The 22,725-nt window shown below is 41.9% G+C and overlaps 1 protein-coding gene across 3 annotated transcripts in view; it reads right to left on the bottom strand.

Annotated features, from left to right (window-relative positions):
* LOC140200021 (frizzled-6-like) overlaps positions 1-21,843 on the bottom strand; it is a 95,134-nt gene extending 73,291 nt beyond the window's left edge. The window contains exons 1-2 of one of the 3 annotated variants that reach the window (XM_072262674.1): positions 21,331-21,843; positions 19,415-19,820 (exon numbers count right to left, since the gene is read on the bottom strand). In XM_072262674.1, coding sequence (XP_072118775.1) covers positions 19,415-19,645 — 231 coding nt within the window. In that variant the 5' untranslated portion in view covers positions 19,646-19,820; positions 21,331-21,843. Of the gene's footprint in view, positions 1-19,414; positions 19,821-20,552; positions 20,854-20,945; positions 21,290-21,330 lie in introns of those variants that run through there. The other 2 variants (XM_072262656.1, XM_072262665.1) reach the window with 2 other exon arrangements.
* Between the last annotated feature and the right edge of the window lie 882 nt (positions 21,844-22,725).

The following is a 22,725-nucleotide window of genomic DNA, read 5'->3' as shown; positions in this document are numbered from 1 at the left end:
TAGATGGGCTGCAGGACTGGTTTCTGTGCCATAGTGTTCTATGACTCTAAGTCAGAATCAGAATCCAGTTTAATATCACCAGCATATGTCACAAAATTTACTGTCTTTGCAGCAGGACAATGCAATACATAATAATAAATTAAAAAATCTGAATTATAGTAAATATATATACAAGTAGTTAAATTAAAAAAGTAGTGCAAAAATAAAAATAGTGAAGTAGTGTTCATGGGTTCAACGTCCATTCAGAAGTCTGATGGCAGAGGGGAAGCAGCTGTTCCTGAATTGCTGAGTGTGTGATTTCAGGTTCCTGCACCACCTTCCTGATGGCAGCAATGAAAACAAAGCATGACCTGGGTGATAGGGGTCTCTAATAATGGATGCAACCTTTTTGAGGACTATGCATCTTGAAGATCTTCTGGATACTATGAAGATTAATGCACATGATGGAGCTGGCTAAGTTGACAACTCTCTGCAGCTTATTTCAATCCTGTGCAGCAGCCCCACCTGTGCCGCCCCTCCAACACCAGATGGTAATATAACCAGTTAGAATGCTCTCCAAGGTCCATCTGTAGAAATCTGCTACTGTCTTCGGTGACATACCAAATCTCCTTAAACCTTTAAGGAAATATAGCCGCTGTCACACCTTTTTTGTAGCTGCAGCAATATGTTGGGGCCCCAGGACAGATCCTCAGCGATACTGACACCAAGAAACTTGAAATTGCTCACCTTTCCCCTTCTAATTACTTCTGATCCATGACTAGGATTGTTCTTAGCAAATTTTTCTACAGAAGTAGTTTGACATTGCCTTTACAAGAAGAGTGACCCCAGCCATTATCATACTCTTCAGAGACTGTCTGCCTGGTGTCAGTGGTGGCACAACCAGGACTTGTGATATGTACCAGCTGCTCAAACGACCATCCACCACCTGCCCCCATGGCCTCATGGGACTCTGATCGGGGGTGGGGGGGGGACACTAAGCAGGTGCAACACCTTGCCCAAGGGCGACCTGCAGGCTAGCAGAGGGAAGAAGCACCTTACACCTCCTTTGGTAAAGACGCATCTCCACCCCACCACCCAATCCAAGTCATTACTGATTAAAATTTAACACAGTGAAGTGTGAAATGAATAATTCTGGTAGGAAGCAAGAGGAGAGCCAACATCAATAGAATAGTCCAAATTTAAAGGAAATGCAGAAAAATTGGTTGTGAGACTGAAGTTAAAACACATAAATCCCATTGGCTTCTTCTCTATTAGTGAATACATGCAGCAAGCATCTAAATATCTGTCCCACTGATAATCTGAAGCTATAATACCTAACTTCTGAAAAGGATACGCTTGATGCTTTGCAAAACTGATGACTTATAGTCTTCTGAAGCGGTAATAATGAATGGATTCCAAAGGATCAAAATATTTAAAGCCATATGAAGTTGCATTTCACACAAGAATCCCATGCTGAAGTTAGATATTATGAATAATATTTGTCTGGTCTATATCAATTCAAAATGAAACATGATACAATTTGAAAAAGTCAAGGCTCCCTTCAAGAGAGCAATTTAAAACAATTTACTGGAATTTTTTCCTTTTTATATATATATATATATATATATATATATATATATATATATACACACACACACAGAATTAGATATATTACCACTGACATAATATTGTGAAAGATTTTTGTGGCAGCAGTACAATGCAAGAACACAAAAGCCTGTAAGTGAAAGGTAAATAAATAGTGCAGAAAATGGAAAAACTAGATAGTGTTCATGGATCATTATCCCTCTGGGTCTCTTCCTCCTTCCCTTTCTCCCATGGTCCACTTTCCCCTCCTATCAGATTCCTTCTTCTTCAGTCCTTTACCTTTTCCGCTAATCATCCCCCAGCTCCTCAGTTCATCCTCCCTCTCCCATCCACCTACCTTCCCCATCACCATCTTGTTTGTATTTCTTCCACTTCCCACCATCTTATTCTGGCTTCTTGCCCCTTCCTTTCCAGTCTTGATGAAGGATCTCAGCCTTAAACATTGAATGTTTATTCCTTTCTGTAGATGTTCCCTGACCCAAGTTCCTCCAGCATTTTATGTTTCTTACTCTAGATTTCCAGCATCTGCAGAACCTCTTGTGTTAAAAATTCATGGGCCACTCAGCTACACGACAGCAATGGATGTTCAAGAATTTGTGGCATGTCATCTGAAACTTTGACAATCTTCTATAGATGCACTGTGGAGAGTATCCTGACTGGTTACATCACGGCTTGGTATGGAACACCCATGCCCAAGAACAGAAAAGCCTTCAGAAAGTGGTGGCTACAGCCCAGTTCATTACAGAAAAAACCCTCTCCACAATTGAGCACATCTACAAAATTACTACCACAATAAAACAGCATCCATCATCAAGAACACCCACCATCCAGGTCATGTTTCTTTTCTTGCTGCTACTATCAGGAATTAGGTACAGGAGCCACAGGTCCCGCACACCACCAGGTTCAGGAGCCACAGGTCCCGCACACCACCAGGTTCAGGAACAGTTATTACCCTTCAACCATCAGGCTCCTGAGTCATTGCGGACATCTTTCCTCACTACACCACTCAACTTATCATAGAACACAATCTACGGACTCACTTATGGTCCCTACAACTCACGTTCTCAGTATTATTTATTTATTATTTGTTTCTTTTTTGCATTTGCACAGTTTGCCTTCTTTGGCACATTGGTTGTCAGTCTTCGTGTAGTTTTTCATTGATTCTATTACACCTCTTTGTTCCAATGTGAATGCCTACAAGAAAATGAATCTCAGGGTAGTATTTAGTGACATATATGTACTTTGATAATAAATTCACTTTGAACTTTTAAAACTTTCTGACTTTAAATGATGAAATTTATGCACACCCTTCATGTAACAGGGTGAGCACATGCACACACAGACAGGAACCAGTACCGTCACTTCACTGAAAACACAAAGCGCTCACACAACGACTTAAAGGATTGCATATAAAGGTTGCCCCAAAGGCAAAGCTGTCAATAAGTGCAGTCGACGTTTCAGGCCAAGACCCTTCGTCAGGACGTCAGGCCTGAAACGTCGACTGCACCTCTTCCTAGAGATGCTGCCTGGCCTGCTGCGTTCACCAGCAACTTTGATGTGTGTTGCTTGAATTTCCAGCATCTGCAGAATTCCTGTTGTTTGCTGTCAATAAGTGTTCAGTTGCATGCCGAATAGCCTATATCCATAAACACAGCTGCGCATACCACTAAAATGGAAACAGGGAGAAGTATTTTGACACTTCATAATACTTCTATTCATTGAGACCTGTGTGTCCAGAAAACTATATGAATTTTGTGACAAGATCAAATGGTCTTTCCAGATGATGCAGTGCTGCTTCACTGAAGCAGATTTAATTGTTTCCTGTGTACAAGTCACAATCAAATCTCTGTCGCAGAACTAAGCTAAGATGTGGGGAGGTCAGGGTGCTAGGGGTGTGATCTATATAATTTCAAGCAATCTTGGTTCCCCTCATTTGCCTGATCTCAACAATATTCTACACTGTTCTTTACTTTTAGCAGTACAGATCTTACATCAAGGCTTCTGTACTTTCTCATTGCCTCATCACAGCTAGACCCAACTACCCACTACACAAGAATAAAAATGGACAATAAAAGCTGCAGAAAATGACAGGATCCTGTACCATCAATTCACAACTCTCCTGCATTCAATTGTATTCTTCTCAATTGCACTCTTATTTTTCTAAGGGTTCTCAGGTCTTTAAAACATGCTGAGTTTCTGCCTCGACTACCCCTCCAGACAGCGAGCTCCAGACCCACACCACTCACTGAATGGAAAACTTCCCCTCTCCTCCAATCCCTTGACAAATTCAATGTTTTATGACCTCAGAGTTACTGATCACTTTGGCAAAGGCACTAGATGATTCAATTCTTGCCGCCGTCTATAAGGAGTTTGTACGTTCTCCCCGTGACCCCGTGGGTTTCCTCCAGTTGTTTCAGTTTCCTCCCTCCGTCCAAAGATGGACCAGTTGGTAGGTTAATTGGTCATTGTGAACTATCCCATGAGTAGGCTTCGGTTAAATGGGGGTTGCTGAGGGGCTAAGCTCAACAGGCCAGGAGGGCCTATTCTGTGCTGCACCTCAATAAATTAAAAAAATGTATTATTTATTGAGAAATAAATGTATTTATTTATTTAGCGCAGAGTATGCCCTTCCAGCCCTTCGAGCCACACCACCCAGCAATCCCCTGATTTAATCCTAGCCTAATCACGAGACAATTTACAATGACGAATTAAACTATCAACCGGCACGTCTTTGGACTGTGGAAGGAAACTAGAGTGCCCAGAGGAAACCCTCAGGGTCACGAGGAGAACATACAAGTTCCTTACTGGCAGCAGTGGGAATTGAAAGCAGGTCACCTATACTGTAAAGCCTTGTGCTAACCACTACACTCCCCTGCCATAATCTGTTCTATTTATCCATTTGACCTCTCAGTCTTCCACACTAAATTAAATCTCCTTTGTTTCAGAGATAACATTCCCAGTCTAGATAGCCTCTCTTTACAAAATTCTGATTTCCTAGCCTTAGCAACAAGCATATGAATCTCCTCTGCACTTTGTCTTGTACTTCATATGCCTCCTGTAAAAAGGGCCAAAAGCAGTCTGTGTTATTTGGCTATAATCTAATTAATGCACAGTACAGTGTAACCAGGATCTCTCTACTCTTGTGTGAGAGATGTGTGATATTGTTCAAGCATCCCATATGCATTCTAAAATCAGTCCTTTCATTGGTCACACTACAGACAGTGATTTGCAGACCCTGGAAGCATAAAAAAAACTGAAAAAGCAGAAATAGACCAAAGAGTATTGAACAAATAACAAGCACAAGTGGTGCATTCCAAGCTTGACCTCAATGTTTCAACATTTAAGAGAAGGTTGCTCAAGTACTTGGATGGTAGGGATATGGAGGGCTATTCTCCCGACGCAGGTTGATGCGAGTAGGCAGTTTAAATGGTTTGGCACAGACTGATGGGCTGAAGGGCCTGTGTCTGTGCTGTACTTTTCTAGGACTCTAGGTAGACTGGTCATAGGCTGGGGAATGGCCATTGAAATATGAATATTTTAATGAGAAGAATGGGAAGAGATCTTGTAACATTTCTAAAAGGGAGAGAGATTTTGGAATGTGTGCAATTTGTTCATTGAAAATGACATGTTCATTAAGAATGTGGTTTAAAAAGGGAGGGGGGGGGAGAGGAGAAGGCCAAGAAATCAAATGCAAGGTATTCATGATGAATCTTTGTAAAACACTGGCTCGATCATGAATGGAGTATGGCATCCAGTTTGAACACCATTCTTGAAGAAAGATGGGAGAACTTTAAGGGGGCACAGACAAATAATATCGAGAATGACTAGCTTTGCGCATATAAAGAGGCTGTTATTATTCTTCTTGGAACAGAGGAGTTGGGAGAAGATCTGATGTATTTCAAATATAGACAACAGATAGAATCTGTTCGAATTGGCAAGAAGGGAGCATCAAGAACTAGAATAAAATTGACTAAAAAGCTGAAACTAAACAGGATTCTTTAAAACCAAGATTTTAGCAAGTTATGATATTCTAGACGACACACAGGAAGTAGTTTCAACTGTGGTGGTTTAAAGGGAGCTGGATAAGCATTTCAGAAATGATAGATTTGCGAGAAGAGGTTAGAGGAATGGGACTACAATTGCTCTTCAGGAGTTAGCACACACTTAAAGGGCCAAATCATCTCTTCTCACACTGGTTCTGTGACGTGCATTCCAACATCTCTCTGTTTCTCTGCACTTGTAATCCTTCTATTGTAACATCCTTCCATACATTCCTTTACATTCTTCCCAATGTGATTTTCATTTGCCACTACTAAGAACACAAAATCAGTCCAATGAGATCGCCCTGAGGTCCAGCACTTTCTTTGTATCAATTACAGTAACAATTTTAGTATCATCGACAAAGCCTTTAAATTGCAAACCCCATGTTTGCTCGAAGCATTTATATGTACACCACAACATTCAAGAAACCTAGCAGTGAGCACCATGGAAAACCAAATACATACAAATTTCCTTTTTATCAAATTTCCAATCAATCATTACTGTTTCCTGACACTAAACCAACTTACTATTTTCCCTTGGTTCCCAACAATCTGACTGAGAAAATATTACAGCAGACAGTATTCTGGCAGCCTTGCATTGGTTGCTATAGCGATGCTTTCAGTTCATTTTAGCAAACCAGTTTCCAATTAAATGGAGATTCAATTACATATGACGGACAGATACTAATGAAAGGGCTATGATTAACTCTGAGCCATCCTCACATTTGTTTCAACATGCCTCATTCAATAGATGAAAAAGCCATGATAAGTGTCTCTGCTTCCCACTGCAGTGTGTACTATTCAGATTGGAAGTGCATTTGTCCATCTGTGTGACTGCATTGCATAGAAACCTGCAACTCCAAGCCAATGAACGCAACAGCAGGCAATAATGGCACCCAGAGTTGCTAAAATCAGGGAACCTGAGGAGCAAAGAGAGGTTCACTTCAACAAACAATGGGTATTTGTAGTAATAGACTGAACGTCGTCGCCGTGGCTATCCCTCGAGGTCGAAGATGATGGTCTTCGTTCTGTTGCTCTACTTATGGGCTCTCAAGTGGCTTATGAGTCCAATCTTGGCTTTGAAAGTTCTTCCGCAATTTATCCCCCTCAGCGCGTAGAATGATTGCATTTCTTATTTTAATGGCAAAAAGATGTATTCTACAACATTGGAAGGAGATTAATGCCCAACTACGTTTTTATGGTTCTCTCAAATGATACTTTGTCTAAATTTGGAAAAAATCAGAAGTAATCTTTATGATACTTCAGTCAAATTTGAACAGACCTGGAGATCTTTTATTCAATATTTTCATTTAATGTAACATCTTTTTTTCTCTCTGATCATATATACACTCCCTTCGTGCATTTTATCTGTTATTAGTGGAGGTCGGGTTTGAGGTCGTGATTGTTTAATTTGTTTAAGTCTACTATTTACCTAGTTAGCCCATTGCTTTGCTTTGTAGCTTAGTTTCACGGTAGTTTTTTTTTGGGGGGGGGGGGAGTTTTCAGGGTTTTTTTTCTCCTTGTTGATATATATGGAAAACTAGCATACAACTATATTACCTCGTTATTTTGTAACTAACTTACGCTGTTTGCATTGTTTTTTTGTATTAATATTTCTTGTATATCTATATTGTAACAATGTATTGGTTTCTATATGTTTTACCTTTTGTGTACTAATTCAATAAAAAGATTTAAAAGGAAAGAAAGTTCTTCCACATTCAGGACAGGTAGTTCCAGATGGCAGACCGGGCTTTGGTTGTTGCTGCCTCTCTTTCCATTTTCTTCTAATTCTGTACATCGGTTGGCTTCGAAAGTTGCTGTTCCTTCTCGGATGATGGCTTGCCAGCGTTTCCTGTCCTTGGCATTAGTTTCCCAATTGTTGATGTCGATGTTACATTTCTTCATGTTGGCTTTTAAGACGTCTTTGAATCTCTTCTGTTGTCCGCCTCTTTTATGCTTGCCTTCTTTTAAGCTGGGAGTAGAAGATTTGTTTCGGCAGATGTTCGTCTTTCATCCGAACAATATGACCGCTCCATCTTAGTTGGTTCTTGATGACGTAGGCTTCAATGCTTGTTGTTTTTGCTTCATTTAGCACGCTGACATTGGTTCTTCTATCTTCCCAGCTGATATTTAAGATGTTTCGAAGACAGCGTTGAAGGAACTTTTCAAGTGCCTTCAGATGTCATCAGTATGTTGTCCAAGTTTCTGATGCATACAGGAGCATTGAGATTACCACTGCTTTGTACACTAACATTGGAAAGGTTGGGTACATTTCAAATCAAGTCAGTGGGGTCCAGGCTACGGAGTGTATCGAGACAACTAAACCCGAAGCTTGGACGATGATTTTCACGCTGGGCCAAGTTGGAAAGCTCAGTGTCCCAAGGCGAGGGACCAGCTGGTACAGCTCGTTGCTCCGTGAGGTTTACTCAGCTCCGCACTGAACTAAGGGTTTGGGGATGGACTCTCTGTGGACTTTATAGCCAGTACGCTATTAGCTTGTGTTTACTGTTTATATGATTTGTTTTTTTTTCTCTGCACATTGGCTGTTTGGCAATCTTTTTTATAAATATATGGGTTTTTTAGGGTCTCTGCTTCGTGGTTGCCTGTTAGGAGATGAATCTCAAGGTTGTATAATGTATACAAATTTTGATGATAAATGTACTTTGAACTTACGGGAGTTGTGTCACTTTCCAATCAATAAAGTCACATATTTGCAAAGACTTCAAATAGTGTAGGTTGACCACACAAGAGAGCAAACTTCTGATTTTCTATACAGAGAGCATAGCCTGTTACATGTTGGCTTAATCTTACAGCTGAATGTCACTGAGACAGTGATCTGGGCAAATCAATTATAGATTCCATTGTTAGTGAACAAAGCAAATGCTATTTACATATTATGAATGACCTTTATGTCAAACCTAATCATTCACTAAACATTTTGAAAGATGCTTTTGGCTTGTTTTATCAATGACAAAAATGAGTAAAATTTTGATTTAAAACCATTCAAACTTTTCTTTTGGAAATTTATCTAACCAGTTTTATGGTATTCCAAGGTCCACCAGTCTAAGAAGGAGCTACTTTTTCCCCCAACTGGTTCTTTCAAAGCCCCCTATGAACAGCTCTTTAATCTTCCTATTTAGCAAGAACATCCGCAACATTTGGTGTCTTCACTTTTAAACTAAACTTGGAATCCCCGGTACCATTCTGGTAAACCTCCTTTCCAGACTTCCTTATTCTCCTGAAGTGTAGTCCCCAGAATTGGACAATATTCCAAATGATAAAAGCTAGTCAATGATTTTGTACTCTGACAAAGCCAAGGATCCAGCTTACTTTTCCTACAGCCTTCACGGCACCCACCAGCTGGAGGTTCGAACCCATATATGCACAGATTTCTCTGTTCCTATAACACATTTATTTATTTACTGAGATAGAGCCTGGAGTAAGCCCTTCCAGTCCTTTTAGTCACAGTGTCCAGCAATCCCCCAATTTAATCCTAGTCTAATCACCGGAGAATTTACAATGACCAATCAACCTTCCAACCAGTGCTTCTTTAGACCGTGGGAGGGAACTGGACCACCCAGAGGAAACTCGTGCAATCAACGGGAGAACGTACAAGCTCCTTACAGGCTGCAGTGGTAATTGAACTCAGGTTGCCTGTACTGTAAAGTGTTGTGCTAACCACTACACTACTGTGCTGCCCGCAGTGCATTACCTCCATCCCATCCTTCCCATTGAAACGCATAAAGATATCCATTACTATCCTGGCACTGCTTACTACATTTTCAATATACCCATCATCTGCAAACTTGAACTCAAGGCACCCCACATATACTATTCCGGTTCATTAGTAAATATAAAAAGTTATGGGCTACAACTTTTGATCCCAATATAAATAATGAAATCTGAAAACAATTCTTCCTCATTACTTACAATTACATGACAGCTGTCCCTTAAACTCTCAAGCTTTAATTTTGTTCATGTCCATCATGTGGCACTAGGTCATCATCAATTTATCTGTATTTTTCTAGAAAGAAAATTATTTTGTCTTGGACCACTCACTATCTTAAAAAGTTTCCTCACTGACATGAGCTGAGGGAGGTCAGAGATGTATAATATTCACAATCCTCCATTTAGCGCTGGTCCCACCTTTAAGACTGAGGATTTGGGGAACAACTTGCTATTTCCAGTTTCATTACGAAAGGCCTCTGAGGATGTATCTCACCTAAAATAATTATTTTCTACCTGCTAAGCTTTTAAATCCCTCTTTTTATTTTGAATTCATCAAAGTATTAATCCATACAGTTTCTCAAGCAGTACCACATTCAACATGAGCATATAAGTTCGAGAAATAAATGCGGGCGTAGGCCATGTGATCATGCAGTTAAGACCTTGGTTGGTCTTCTACCTCAGTGCCATCTTCTAGAAACCCTCAATTTCCTTAATGTCCTGAAATCTATCAACCTCTTTTGCTTCAATATAATGGATCAATTTCCACAGCCAACTGGAAAGGCAACACCAAAGGTTCACAATCCTCAAAGTGAACAATTTCTTATCCTTCAAGTCATAGAGACCTTTGCCTTCTTGTCAACTAGGGGTGAATATATTCTTTGTAACTAGCCAGTCAAAACCGCCAGGAATTTTCTAAAGTCTGATGGCATCTCATCCCCCTCAAATCAAAGAGAATAACAGCAAAACCAACACCCCTGGAAACAGTCTCATGAACCTTCATTGTATTCTGTCTATAGCAAGAAAACCAGTTAAGATCAAAAATGTACATAACATTCCAGACACAGTCTGGGCAAGACCCAATACAATTGCTCCCTCCTGGAATAAAAACTATCTTGTGTTAAAAAGAACTATCATCTGCCTTTCAAATTGCTTGATATTCACTGGATGTACCGTCCGCTAGATGGAGTTTTCTTAGTCACAGTTGAAGTCTTATTGAAGATACTTGTCCAAGGGTACAACCTTCCCTCAACGACGAAATTGAAATACCCTGGATTTTTGTGCTCAAATCTTTGGCCTGGATCTTCCACTCATGTACCATCAGATCAGACAGAAACACAAAAGATTTTGCAGATGCTGGAAATCCACAGTAACACATACACAAAATACTGGATAAACTCAGCAGACCAGGCAGCAACTATGGAGTGGAGTAAACAATCGGCCCAAAAAGTTGAGTGTTTATTCCTCTCCTTAGGTGTGCCTGACCTGCTGATTTCCTTCACCATGTTGTGTATTACATCAGACCACCCAGATACTTTAGAAATGCATACCATCCTGGCAAACTGCACACCTTGGGTGCAGACTCCGATGCAAACCCTGGTCCACAATCAAGGAAAACAACAAAAGCTAACTCAAGTGAATGGAGCAAACATAGCAATGGGCAGACAGGGAGAAGAGGAAAGGAAAGAGGAAAGAGGCGAGATGCAGGCAGAGCTGCTGACAACTTCTATGCATTTGGGAGCAAGTCCCAGAATTAGTCTGCTGGCATCATTTCTATCATCCAAATATAAAAGATAGCAGACCAAAGACAAACAGAATATAGTCTTTATATTTTGACACTTCTATGCTCAAACTGGTGTTCAGTTCCACAGGTTTTGCATTTCATTTTGATCAGTTCGCATTCCCATCTAAAGCAAAAACCAGCAATAATTTAGTCTCACTGATGGCTCAGTGGCACCACATTCAACCATATCATACACTTACCAGTAGATGTACCAGCCCAGAATTTCAAAGGTAAAAACCTCGGACATTTAAACACCATAAGACATTAGAGCATAATCAGGCAATTCAGCTCATCTTTGGAAAGTCTGATACTGTGCCATTATACACCTGCACATTGGAAAGTTTGATCACCTGGTTGGACTTCTACTTGCGGCACACAGGCAGAGGCTAAAGACCGCAGTACCATTGGTGAGGTCCAAGAAGGTATGGCCAAGAGAGATGGAAAAACACTTACAGGGCTACTTTGAGTTGGTGGACTGAACAATATTCAGGTATTCATCTTTTAATCTGAATGAGTATTCTTTGGTCGTCTGTTGAAATCCAATGATGACGTCCACTCCTTTAACGGTGAGATCTTTGATGACTATACAGTTCTATCCTGGACCCACAAGCTCTATTGCAGCTGGAACATGTATATGTAGTAGTGGTGGCAACCATGGCTGCATATCTCCTGGCTCTCTTCTGCTGTCTTCTGGTTGTTCTTTCCATCTCCAGGATATGAACCCCATCCCTACACAGTTGTCGCCAAGTGGTACGGTCAGCTGTGAATATGACATAGTTGTAACTGACTTCATCAAGACCTATATGGATGAAGCGTGCACCTTCGAGAACATACCGCACATACCCAAACCAAAAGCCATGGATAAACCAGGAGATTCCTAGTCTGCTGACGGCAAGATCTGTGGTATTCAGGACTGGTGAACCAGAACTATACAAGAAGTTCAAGTATGAACTACAGAGGTTATTTTAAGAGTGAGAAAACAATTCCAATTTAAGTTAGAAATGGAATTAGATGCGCATCAGCTCTACAAGGTGAAAAGCACCATCATGAATGACTGGGAGCTTCACTCCCAGATGAGTTCAATGCCTTTCATGCTCACTTTGAAAGGGAGAATAAAACTACACCTGTGTAAATCCCTGCAGCATCTAGTGACCCTGTGATCTCTGTCTCAAAGGCCGATGTCAGAACATCTTTTGAGACTCTTGCAAGATGTCAGGCCCTGCTAGTGTACCTGGTAGGACACTCAAAACCTGTGTGGAAATGTTCAAGGACATCTTCAATCTCTCACTGCTGCAGTCAGAGGTTCCCACCAGCTTCAAAAGGGCACCAATTCTGCCTAAAGGCTGATTTATACTTCTGCGTAGTAGCCTACGCCGTTGTGAGCATTTATACTTGTGCATTGGTGTGTCTGTGTCACTCTGCAATTCACCGCCAAAATGCGAAGAAACTCAAACTTTAAACAATGGTGACTGAAACTGAAGGAGGGTGAATTTTCTGTGCTTGTCCGGCCACTGAGAGACACGGACGAGGAAATGCATTTCAAATATTTTCGGATGTCGGCAGGTAGATTTGACGATTTGGTTCATTGTCTCTAACCATTTATTTTGCATCAGTGTACGCACAGTATACTCAGAGACTGGCAATCACCATTCGAGTTTTAGCTTCAGGTGGAAGTCAACAGGCTGTAGTAGCGAGCTACAAACTGGTGTCAAGCACAGGGTCCTCCACAATTTCAGAGGCATTATGGAAAGCATTGTAGCCAGAGTTCCTTCCCTGCCCTTCAGTCGCCCAATGGGAAGCTACTGCAGCGTAGGAGGAAATGCGATGCTCCCAAGTGGACCAATCACGGTTGTTGCGGTCTGCGTCACTGCGACGTGTAGTTACATTTTTGGAGAGGTACATGTCAGGCTACGGCGTAGGATACGTGGCTACGCTGTACCTACGGCATAGATTTGACGCAGAAGTATAAATTGGCTTTAAGTAAGGATCTGGACCCGCTGCAATTTGCTTATCGCCACAACAGGTCTACAGCAGATGCTATCTCATTGGCTCTCCACTTGGCCTTAGATAACCTGACAATAAATACCTACATCAGGCTGCTGTTATTTGATAAGATCCAAAACCTGGGCCTCTGTACTCCCTCTGCAAATGGATCCTCGACTTCCTCACTGGGAAACCACAGGCAGTGCAGAGCTGAAATGACACCTCCTCCTCACTGATAACCAACACTGGTGCATCTCAGGAATGCAAGCTTAGACCACTGCCCTGGTCTCAATACACCCATGAACGTATGGCTAGGCACAGCTCAAATGCCATCTATAAATTTGCCAATGACAACTATTATTGGCAGAATATCAGATGGTGACAAGGAGGAATACAAAAACAAGGTATAACAGCTGATTGAGTGGTAAAGCAACAAAATCTCAGTGTCAGTAAGGCCAAGGAACTGATTGTGGACTTCAGGAAGGACAAGTCAAGGGAAAACACACCAGTTCACATTGAGGGATCAGCAGTGGAAAGGGTGAAAAGTTTCAAGCTCCTGGGTGTCAACATCTCTAAAGTTCTATCCTGACTCCAACATAATTGATGCAATTATGAAGGCGGCGCAAGATCAGCTATATTTTATCAGGAATTTGAGGAGACTTGGTATGTCACCAAAGACTCTAATATATTTCTACGGATGTACCGTGAACAGCATTCAAATTGGTTGCATCACCTTCTTCTATGGAGGGACCACTACACAGGGTCAGAAAAAGCTGTAGAAAGCTGTAAAATCATCCAGTTCCACAATGAACACAAGCCTCTCCAACACTGAGGATATCTTCAAAAGATATTTCAGTATTCAAAAGGCTTCAGTGAGATCCACCCCCCCCCCCCCACCGGTCTTCCAAACTCCAGCAAATACAGGCCCAGAGCCATCAAATGATCCTCAGCTTAACCCTTTCATTCCCAGAATCCGTCTTGTGAACCTCTTCTGTATCCCATCCAATGCCAGTAAAGCCTTTTTAGGATAAGTGATCAAAACGGCTCACAATCCTCCAAGTGCAGTCTGATCATACCTTATAAAGCCTCATCCTTGCTTTTATAACTTAGTCCTCTCAAATGAACGCTAACATTCTGTTTGCCTTCCTTACCATCCACTCAACTTGCATGTTAAGCTGAAGGGAATTCTGGATGAAAACTCCCAAGTCCCTTTGCACTTCTGATTTCTGAATTTGTTCCTGTTTAGAAACACCTTTATTCCTCCTATCAAACAGCACAACCATACACTTATCGGTCACTTCTCTGCTCGTTCTCTTAATCTGTCCAAGTCCTTCCGCAGACTCCCTGCTTTCTCAACACTACCTGCACCTCCAACTGTCTTCGTATCTTCTACAAACTTGGCCACAAAGCCATCAATTCTATCATCCAAATCATTGACATACAACATGAAAAGAAGCAATCCCAACACTGACCCCTGCGGAATATCACTAGTCACAAGCAGCCAACCAGAAAAGACCCCCCTTTTGTCATAGTGTTGAGGGAATACTGCATTTTTACAGACACATCTTTCAATAGGCATCAAACTGAAGGCTTGACTCTTTCATGTGCATTTTGAAGGTAAAAAAATTATCCTGTTAAATGGTTATCCCCAGTGCTGTGGCTAATATTTATTCTTGAATCAACATTCCTGGTGGACCATGGCCTGCGATGTCATTCTTCCTTCAACATTACTGATGTAAATCAGATTCAGATTTATTTATCATGCCTACTTCAAAACATACAGTGAAAAGCATTGTTTGTTTAACAACCAACATACTTAAAGATGTGCTGGGGGCAACCATCAAGTGTAGCCACGCATTCTGGCACCAACATAGCACATCCACGGTGTTCAACAGAACAGTAACAAGACAACCTACAGCAAAACAGACTATTCTTCCACACCCCACTGCCCCCCCACCCCCACCCCCACCTCTCACACACACACACTTCTAGTCCTTTGCCTGCTCTCACAGGCTCGCAGATATCAGGCTTCCAAGACTTGCCTATTACAGGTCTGACCTTCAGGCCACAATTTCCAGTCTCGCACGGACTTCCAATCCCAGTGACCAGGGATCCCGTGGCTCCTTTGGGCCTCTACCTTCTGTCTTCTATCTCAGCACTTGCCTTGCTTTGGACTTCAATCTTCTGCTTCGCCCTCCTGACTTTGCTGACAACTGGGTATTGACCCCAGGGTTTGACCTTCGGGTCTCGACTTCCAGACTCCCACAGACCTCATTTGATCTTTGTACGATCCTGGAACTACCTGACCAACGGCACCAAAGGGCCATAACCACAAAGGCTGTAATATTAACAGTTTAAGATGGCAATTCTCTGCTACCCTTTCAAAGGCAATTAGGAATGTACATTCAGTTGAAAAAAAATCAAAATTATTCCTGCGATAACCTTAAAAAGAGGTCATTTACTAAAAACACTGTCAAAAAAGTGCTCATGAATAAACATTTTCTTTTTTGCTTCATTCTTCCCACACAGATAATTTGCCCAAGAGTACAGCTGACACACTCGACATGAGAATTAAGCAAATTCTCATCATTTCAATATTCCTAACAGAATTAGTCAACGTGATAACAGGTAACAGATGCATCAGAATTTGAGTGTCAGGGGTGATTCTCCAAAATCCAGAATGAAAGCTGTTTAAATGCTAATTTAATTTCACACAAGTTAAAGGCAGACAGAGCCAACTGTACTCAAGTCCCAATGGACAGTGTCCTATGATAGCAAAGAAGTGGTTGATGAGTTAATTGATGCATTGATTGTAATTTTCCAAAATATAGCAGATTTGGGAAGGCTCCATATTGCAAAACAACAAAGACAGATGAGTTGGAAAGCTGGTGGCGTTGCCGTCTTGCAGTTACAATGACCTGGGTTCAATCCTGGCCTCCAACTGCGTGGAAGTTTTACACTCTCCCTGCAACTGCATTAGTTACAACTGAGTGCTTCAGTGCCCCTCCCACATCCCAAAGATATGTGGGTTGGCAACTTAACTGGTTACTGCAACTTACATCCAGGCAGGTGCGTGATGAAAAATTCTGGGGGGGGGGGGGGGTGGAGTTTAGTGACACCCAAGGACAATAAGTTAGAATATAGAACATAAGATAGTACAGCACAGGAACAGGCCCTATGGCCCACAATGGCATGCCGAGCGAAATGGCCAGATAAACTAATCCCTTATGACCATATCCTTCCAATTTCCTCACATTCACGTGCCCATCTAAACATCTCTTAAATGTCCCCAATATGTCTGCCTCTACCACCACTACATTCCAGGCACCCACCACTCAGAATCAAAAAACTTGCCCCTCACATCTCCTTTGAAATTACCTCTTCTCACCATGCCCTCTGGTATTAGATGTTTCAACCTGGGAGAAAAAAAGATACTGACTTATCTACTCTGTCTATGCCTCTCATGATCTTATAAACCTCCAGCAGATTTCCCCTCACCCTCCACTGCTGCAGGGAAAACAATCCCAGTTTGTCCAACTCAAGGTTGGGAGTAAAAAGGACAGGAAAGGGAGTGATGGAATTGCTAAAAGCTGGCATAGCCTCCATAAGCCAAGTGTGGTCCTTTTATCTTGAGGAATACAGAGAAGGTTCAGATTTGTGCTATATAGGATTACACCTGCAGAGGTTTAAAGGCAGTGAGTTGGTTGAAACACAAGATCCCAAAGAAGTCTGGACAGGATATTTCCTGATGCCATTGTCTAGAACTAAAGGTATTCTTTAAAAATTGCCTAATTAAAATAGCTAAGGTGAAAGCATTTCCTATTAGAGGGTGAAGCAGACTATTTTTAAGGCAGAATTACATACATGCCTGACAAAGAAGGGGTGAATTTTTACCACAGGTAGAGAGGAAGGTGGAAATGGAAGTCACAATCAGATGCAGTGGAGCAGTCTCAGGAGTTACAGTACGTGAACTGCTCCAGTTCCCAATTTGTACAGTCAAAATTACTTCGATGCATTTTCTTTTAATATATATATATATGAATATAAACCATTCAGACAGCATTTGACAGACAGCGCTGTTAAGAAGTTAACAGGACCAAACTTTTCAAGTGATACATGTGGCTACAATTTTACCCACACAGTTTTTCCACAAATGATTGAGAACAATTTTCTAATTCAAACTCTAGTCCTCATTTTAAAAGCAACACTCCATAATGCTGTGTTTCACAATCTTTGTGCTGAATTGGACAGGTTTGAAATAAGCACAACAATGCAAGCCAGATGACAATATTTGTCCCTGACATCAGTGCAGCCTTTGAATTTGACATCAAGGAACCCAAGTAAAATTGACATCAATTGGACTGGATGAGAAAATGTGCTAGCTGGAAGTATTACTCTATGCAAAAAAAAATGACTGTGGCTGAAAGAGATAAACCACCTTTGCCACAGGTCCTTGCTGCAAGAGCCCAGCTCCCACCAGATAATTCAGTGGACTCCTTCCATTAAGACAAAGTGGGAATATTTGCTTACATTTGCCTGATATTCATTATTCTCAACTCCTTAGATAGTGGACTCCTTGCAAATCAGGTATGGAGAGCTTCCAGGCTTCAAGCTTCCAGGCTTCAGCTGTTAAGTAGCAAATAATGCTTACCACACAGTGACCATCATTGCATACAGCAACCCTCAACGGGTGAAGGAATTCTAGCCACCTCTCTTCAAGTTCAATAGTGTTCCCCTTTAATTCAACCACCTCATGACCTCATCAGTTTTGGAGTGTGTCGGTGCGTGGCCAAGTGGTTAAGGTGTCAGTCTAGTGATCTGAGGATCGCTAGTTCGAGCCTCAGCTGAGGCAACATGTTGTGTCCTTGAGCAAGACACTTAACCACACATTGCTCTGCGATGACACTGGTGCCAAGCTGTATCGGCCCTAGTGCCCTTCCCTTGGACAACATCAGTGGCGTGGAGAGGGGAGACTTACAACATGGGCAACTGCGGGCCTTCCATACAACCTTGCCCAGGCCTGTGCCCTGGAAACCTTCCAAGGCACAAATCCATGGTCTCATGAGACTAATGGATGCCTATAAAACTGATCAGGAATGCAACTGAAGCAGCCAATTAAACACAGTGATTATAAAGGCAGATCAGATAATCCTCCAGTAAGCGATTTGACTCCTAACTCCCCAGTCCCCTTCCAAGAATATCAACACTATTTGGGACATATCAAACTGCTTGACAGGCACCAGCAGGAAATGGCAATTTTCTCCATCATGGATGTGTGTGCTATCTACACAGTACACCACGCCACCTTCTAAAACTTAATTTTTACCACGAAGATGGCACAAGTCAAAGACAGATGGTAATATTCTCTCTCACAAGCTTATCTCCAAGATGTGTTCTGGCTCAGAAATGCATCACTATTCCTGTACTATCTGGATCAAAGCCCCGAACTGTAGATATTGGAAAATACTTAATACTGGTGGATACAATAGGGTCTTTTAAGAGCCAATATTGGTGGATACAATAGGGTCTTTTAAGAGCCAATACTTAATATTGTGGATACAATAGGGTCTTTTAAGAGCCTCTTAGATAGGTACACGGAGCCAAGAAAAATAGAGGGCTATGTGCTAGGGAAATTCTAGGCAGTTTCTAGAGAAGGTTAAATGGTCTGCACAACATTGTGGGCCGAAGGGCCTGTAATATGCTGTAAATTTCTATGTTCTATACTGTAGGTGAAACACCAGATACTTAAGGTGGTAGCTAACCATCAGTATTAAAATTCGTCTGTCAGGAAATTCTTCTGCTAAGCCATCTATGAAATTATTGGCCACATTCCACATCCAAATTGATAACATCCATTGAACTTCTTTCAACTTGGTTAATTTTTCACAAAACTCAATTAAACTGATCAGGCATGATCAGTTCATGCTGAAATCTTTTTTTTTTATTCTTTTCCATTTTAATACATTTTTTAATATAAACTTTGCTGACCACTAATTTTAGAGGAATAAATTTGTTTTCTTCGCAAGATGTTTTCATCAGAAAAGAGGTGTGAAAAGAAAGAGGAAAAAGCCTTACATAACATCACTAATAACACCAAAAACAACTTCAGGAGGAGGGACTCGCTACCCAGTAACAAGTATCTGGTGATACAAATATGGATTATAGGTAAAAGCTAATATATTTAATTGTACTTTTGGTAATTAGGAAAATAGATCAACATATCAGCATTTTTCCCTAATTATTCACCTTTTATGTTAAAACACAGATGTAGAAGTGTATATATATGAACACAACCTACCTCCATTGCAACGGCTGCAGTGTCCTGATCATAGTGCTCCAATTTATTGGGGAAAAATGTCATATTATATGAGAGACCTTCACACCGATGGAAAGTTATAGGCTCACAGGTGAATAGGCTGTGACCCTGGCTCCAAGGTATCACTAGCAGGATTAACAGACAGACGAGGATCGGCGATGAACTTTTCATCATGAGGAAGCAACGAAGAACTTCGTCTCCAGAATCAAACATAATTTTATCCAACTTAATGTCGAGAAACGATAGTTTTCATCCACTTTTGATAATGAACTGCATCCTTCACTCTGCTGCTTGAATGTATTAACTGTACTGATCAATGCAAATTACTTTGCTTTAAGAAAGTGTCCATGAAGTGACGAAATGCCAAATGTTCATCCTCCTTTCAAGCCTGGAAATAAAACACCTGAAGTTAGAACACTGAAAACATTTCAACTGTGCACATCTACACCAGAGCTGGTTTTTCCACTATTGAACAGGGAGAAGCCGGTTTGGGTAAGGAAGCCCCTCGATTATTGTAATAGTGAACCACCCCAGGGGGCCACATGAGTGGCAACAGCGCCTTTGGTTTTAAGAGGTGTAATAGAACACTATTTATTGCAATGGCTATAAATGTAAAAATAAAAAAGCATTGCAGTTTATTCTTGTAAATAATTTATAATGAATATTGCATATTATTCTTGTAAACAACTTATGAATAAAGGTAATTTTGATACACATTTTAAAAATTACAAAACATACACCACTTCCAAAGGGAAAGATTCACGCAGAAAACTGCCTTTACTAAGGAAATTTTCCCAGGTCTCAAACACATGTGGAATTGGAGCCCAGGAATTCAAACTAGAATGAAACAGTAATATAAATTATATATTTAAAGGTACTTGTTAATCATAACTTTTTTTATAAAACACTTGGAATCAACTGACAGATGGGAGGGGGTGGGTGCGGAAAACACAACGTGTGGGAGGTCAGGCCGAGATTCAGTGAGGCAAACAGCTTCTTACTGCTAACTATTTTCACACATATTCACTGAACAGAAGCTATATTTAAACGGTTCGTATCTTAAAAAAACGTATTTGATGTCGTCTTTTCGTTAAAAAGTAGAAAAATCCTAAGCGAGCACCTGCAGCATGCAACAAAACTCCTCAAATATTTCCCCAGACACTTGAAAGAAACGACTGGCGTTGGCCACAAGTTGGACATGAATTCTTGCTCCACCGACGAAAGGAAGTTGTACTTTAATTTCCAAAGATTTTTCACACTCCGGGTGATGAGAGAGTTTTCCCCACTGTCCACAGGGTGACTGGGAGGAATGGGTTGCGGGAGCGTACCTCGTCCCTACTTTAGCCCACAGTGGACACACCGAGCCGGTACTCCCCACCCCCGGGGAGCAGCCGCTGTTTGTGCGCCGTTTCCCCAGCACTGCACCTCATGCCAGGGTTGGACCAGCGCCATCGGCCCGCCCCAGGCCCACTCCAACCGACTGCGGCGCCGATCATTGGCCGCACTCTCTCACCTTGTATCGCACCGGACGGAATCCTCCGTGAGAAGAGTCCCGGCTCCGGGAGGGCCTGCCCGTGGGGATCCGGCGACGCGACCGCCAGCCGATCTTTCACAGCAAGCTGCAGCTTCGCCCTCCCCCGCCACTTTTTGCTTCCTGCGCCTCGGCGGTTGTTGCTGCGAGTGGGACTGAGAAAGGAATCTGGCCCGGATCACAACCACTCCCCTTCCCTTCCTTTCCTTTCCCGCAGTAGTGAAGCATTCCAGCGAGCTCGACCGCGGCACTCTCACTAGGAGATCACAACCAACAGGTGTGCTCCCAACTCTCATCCACCTACTTACAGTCTGTGCTCACTTACTGAGATACAACGCCAACCCCTTTTACGTCCATCATATCCTACCTCGGGCTCTGCTCTATTTAACTCCCACGGGAAATAACTTGTCTTGGTTGTCTGTCGGTTTCGACGATTACGATTGTGTTTGTGCAGCTCATCTGCGGTATGTTTGAGGGTGACTGTAGAGGCCAATTCTTGAACGACACCGACGTTCACAGTGGGGACGGGGACTTGTCCTGGTTCCTTGGGCACGGCTGTTGCTACTGCCTTCCTCTTCTTTTGAGCTGCCTCAGGTCTCCGTGATGCCTATCTTCTAAGTTGCTGTGAGCAAGTTTAATCAAGGCGCGCCACCTAGTTTTGTCTCGTGCCCTATGATCCAGATGCCGGGGAGCAAGACAACAATGCTGGCTTTCACGCCGTCTTCGTTCCTTTACAAGGTCTATCACGTTTCTGCTTCCCTGTAATAACTGGTCATAGAGCATCTGCTCAAGGGGTTTGAGTCCTCCGTGCGTATAACGTGTCCGGTCCAACAAAGCTGTACTTTCAGGATCATAGCTTCAGTAGTCTCTGCCCTGTTGAAGACTTCCAGGTTTGTGATACGGCCGTATCAGCGGATACCCATAATGGATCTTAGGCTGCTCATGAAGAAGAGCTCCAGCAGTTTGAGTTGCCTTTTGTATGCAGTCCCATGTTTCACAATCATGCAGGTGACTAATGAGGAGTACAGCCTTGTAAAAAAAAAGTTCTTGTGAAGTCTACCCTGGAGAGAGTGGTCACCTTAAAAGTATTCTGTAGTGATTGTCTAATGTGTGGTAGTTCATCCAACTGACTTGCAGACTCAGTACAGCCACTACAAAGGCTCACAGTGCAAGGACCAGTCACCTCCATTCTCTGAGGGACTAAGTCCTGAGTAACAGCTTCTCAAGCACTTCATACCTGTATTACGCAAAGAAGAAACATGAGTGGTATTGATGCATTGGTTTGATAGTGCAATGAATGATTAATTATTTAGATTAGTTTATTGTCATACACACAAAGATGCAATAAAATTTCTTGTTCACATGAAGCTCACGTACATTTTAACTCATCAGGCTACAATTATACTTATTTGTGTTGGGTGATGAACCAGATTTGATTAGGGAGTTTAAGGTGAAGGAACCCTTAGCAGTAATGATCATAATATGATAGAATTCACCCTAGTTTGAGAGGGAGGAGCTAATATTGAATGTATCAGAGTTACAGTTGCGTAAAGGTAACTGCAGCAGCATAAGGGAGGAGTTGGCCGTAATTGATTAGAAGGGGACACTAGCAGGGATGACAGTAGAGCAGCAATGGCTGGAATTTCTGGGAGTAATTTGGAAGATACAGGAACAACTCGTCCCAAAGAGGAAGAAGCATTCTAAAGGGACGATGAGGAAATTGTGGCTGATGGGGGTCATCAAGGTAGTATAAAAGCCAAAG

The sequence above is a fragment of the Mobula birostris genome, chromosome 1 (genome assembly GCF_030028105.1).
Source record: "Mobula birostris isolate sMobBir1 chromosome 1, sMobBir1.hap1, whole genome shotgun sequence".
Taxonomy (NCBI): Eukaryota; Metazoa; Chordata; class Chondrichthyes; order Myliobatiformes; family Myliobatidae; genus Mobula; species Mobula birostris.
This window is presented reverse-complemented; position numbering and strand designations above follow the sequence as displayed.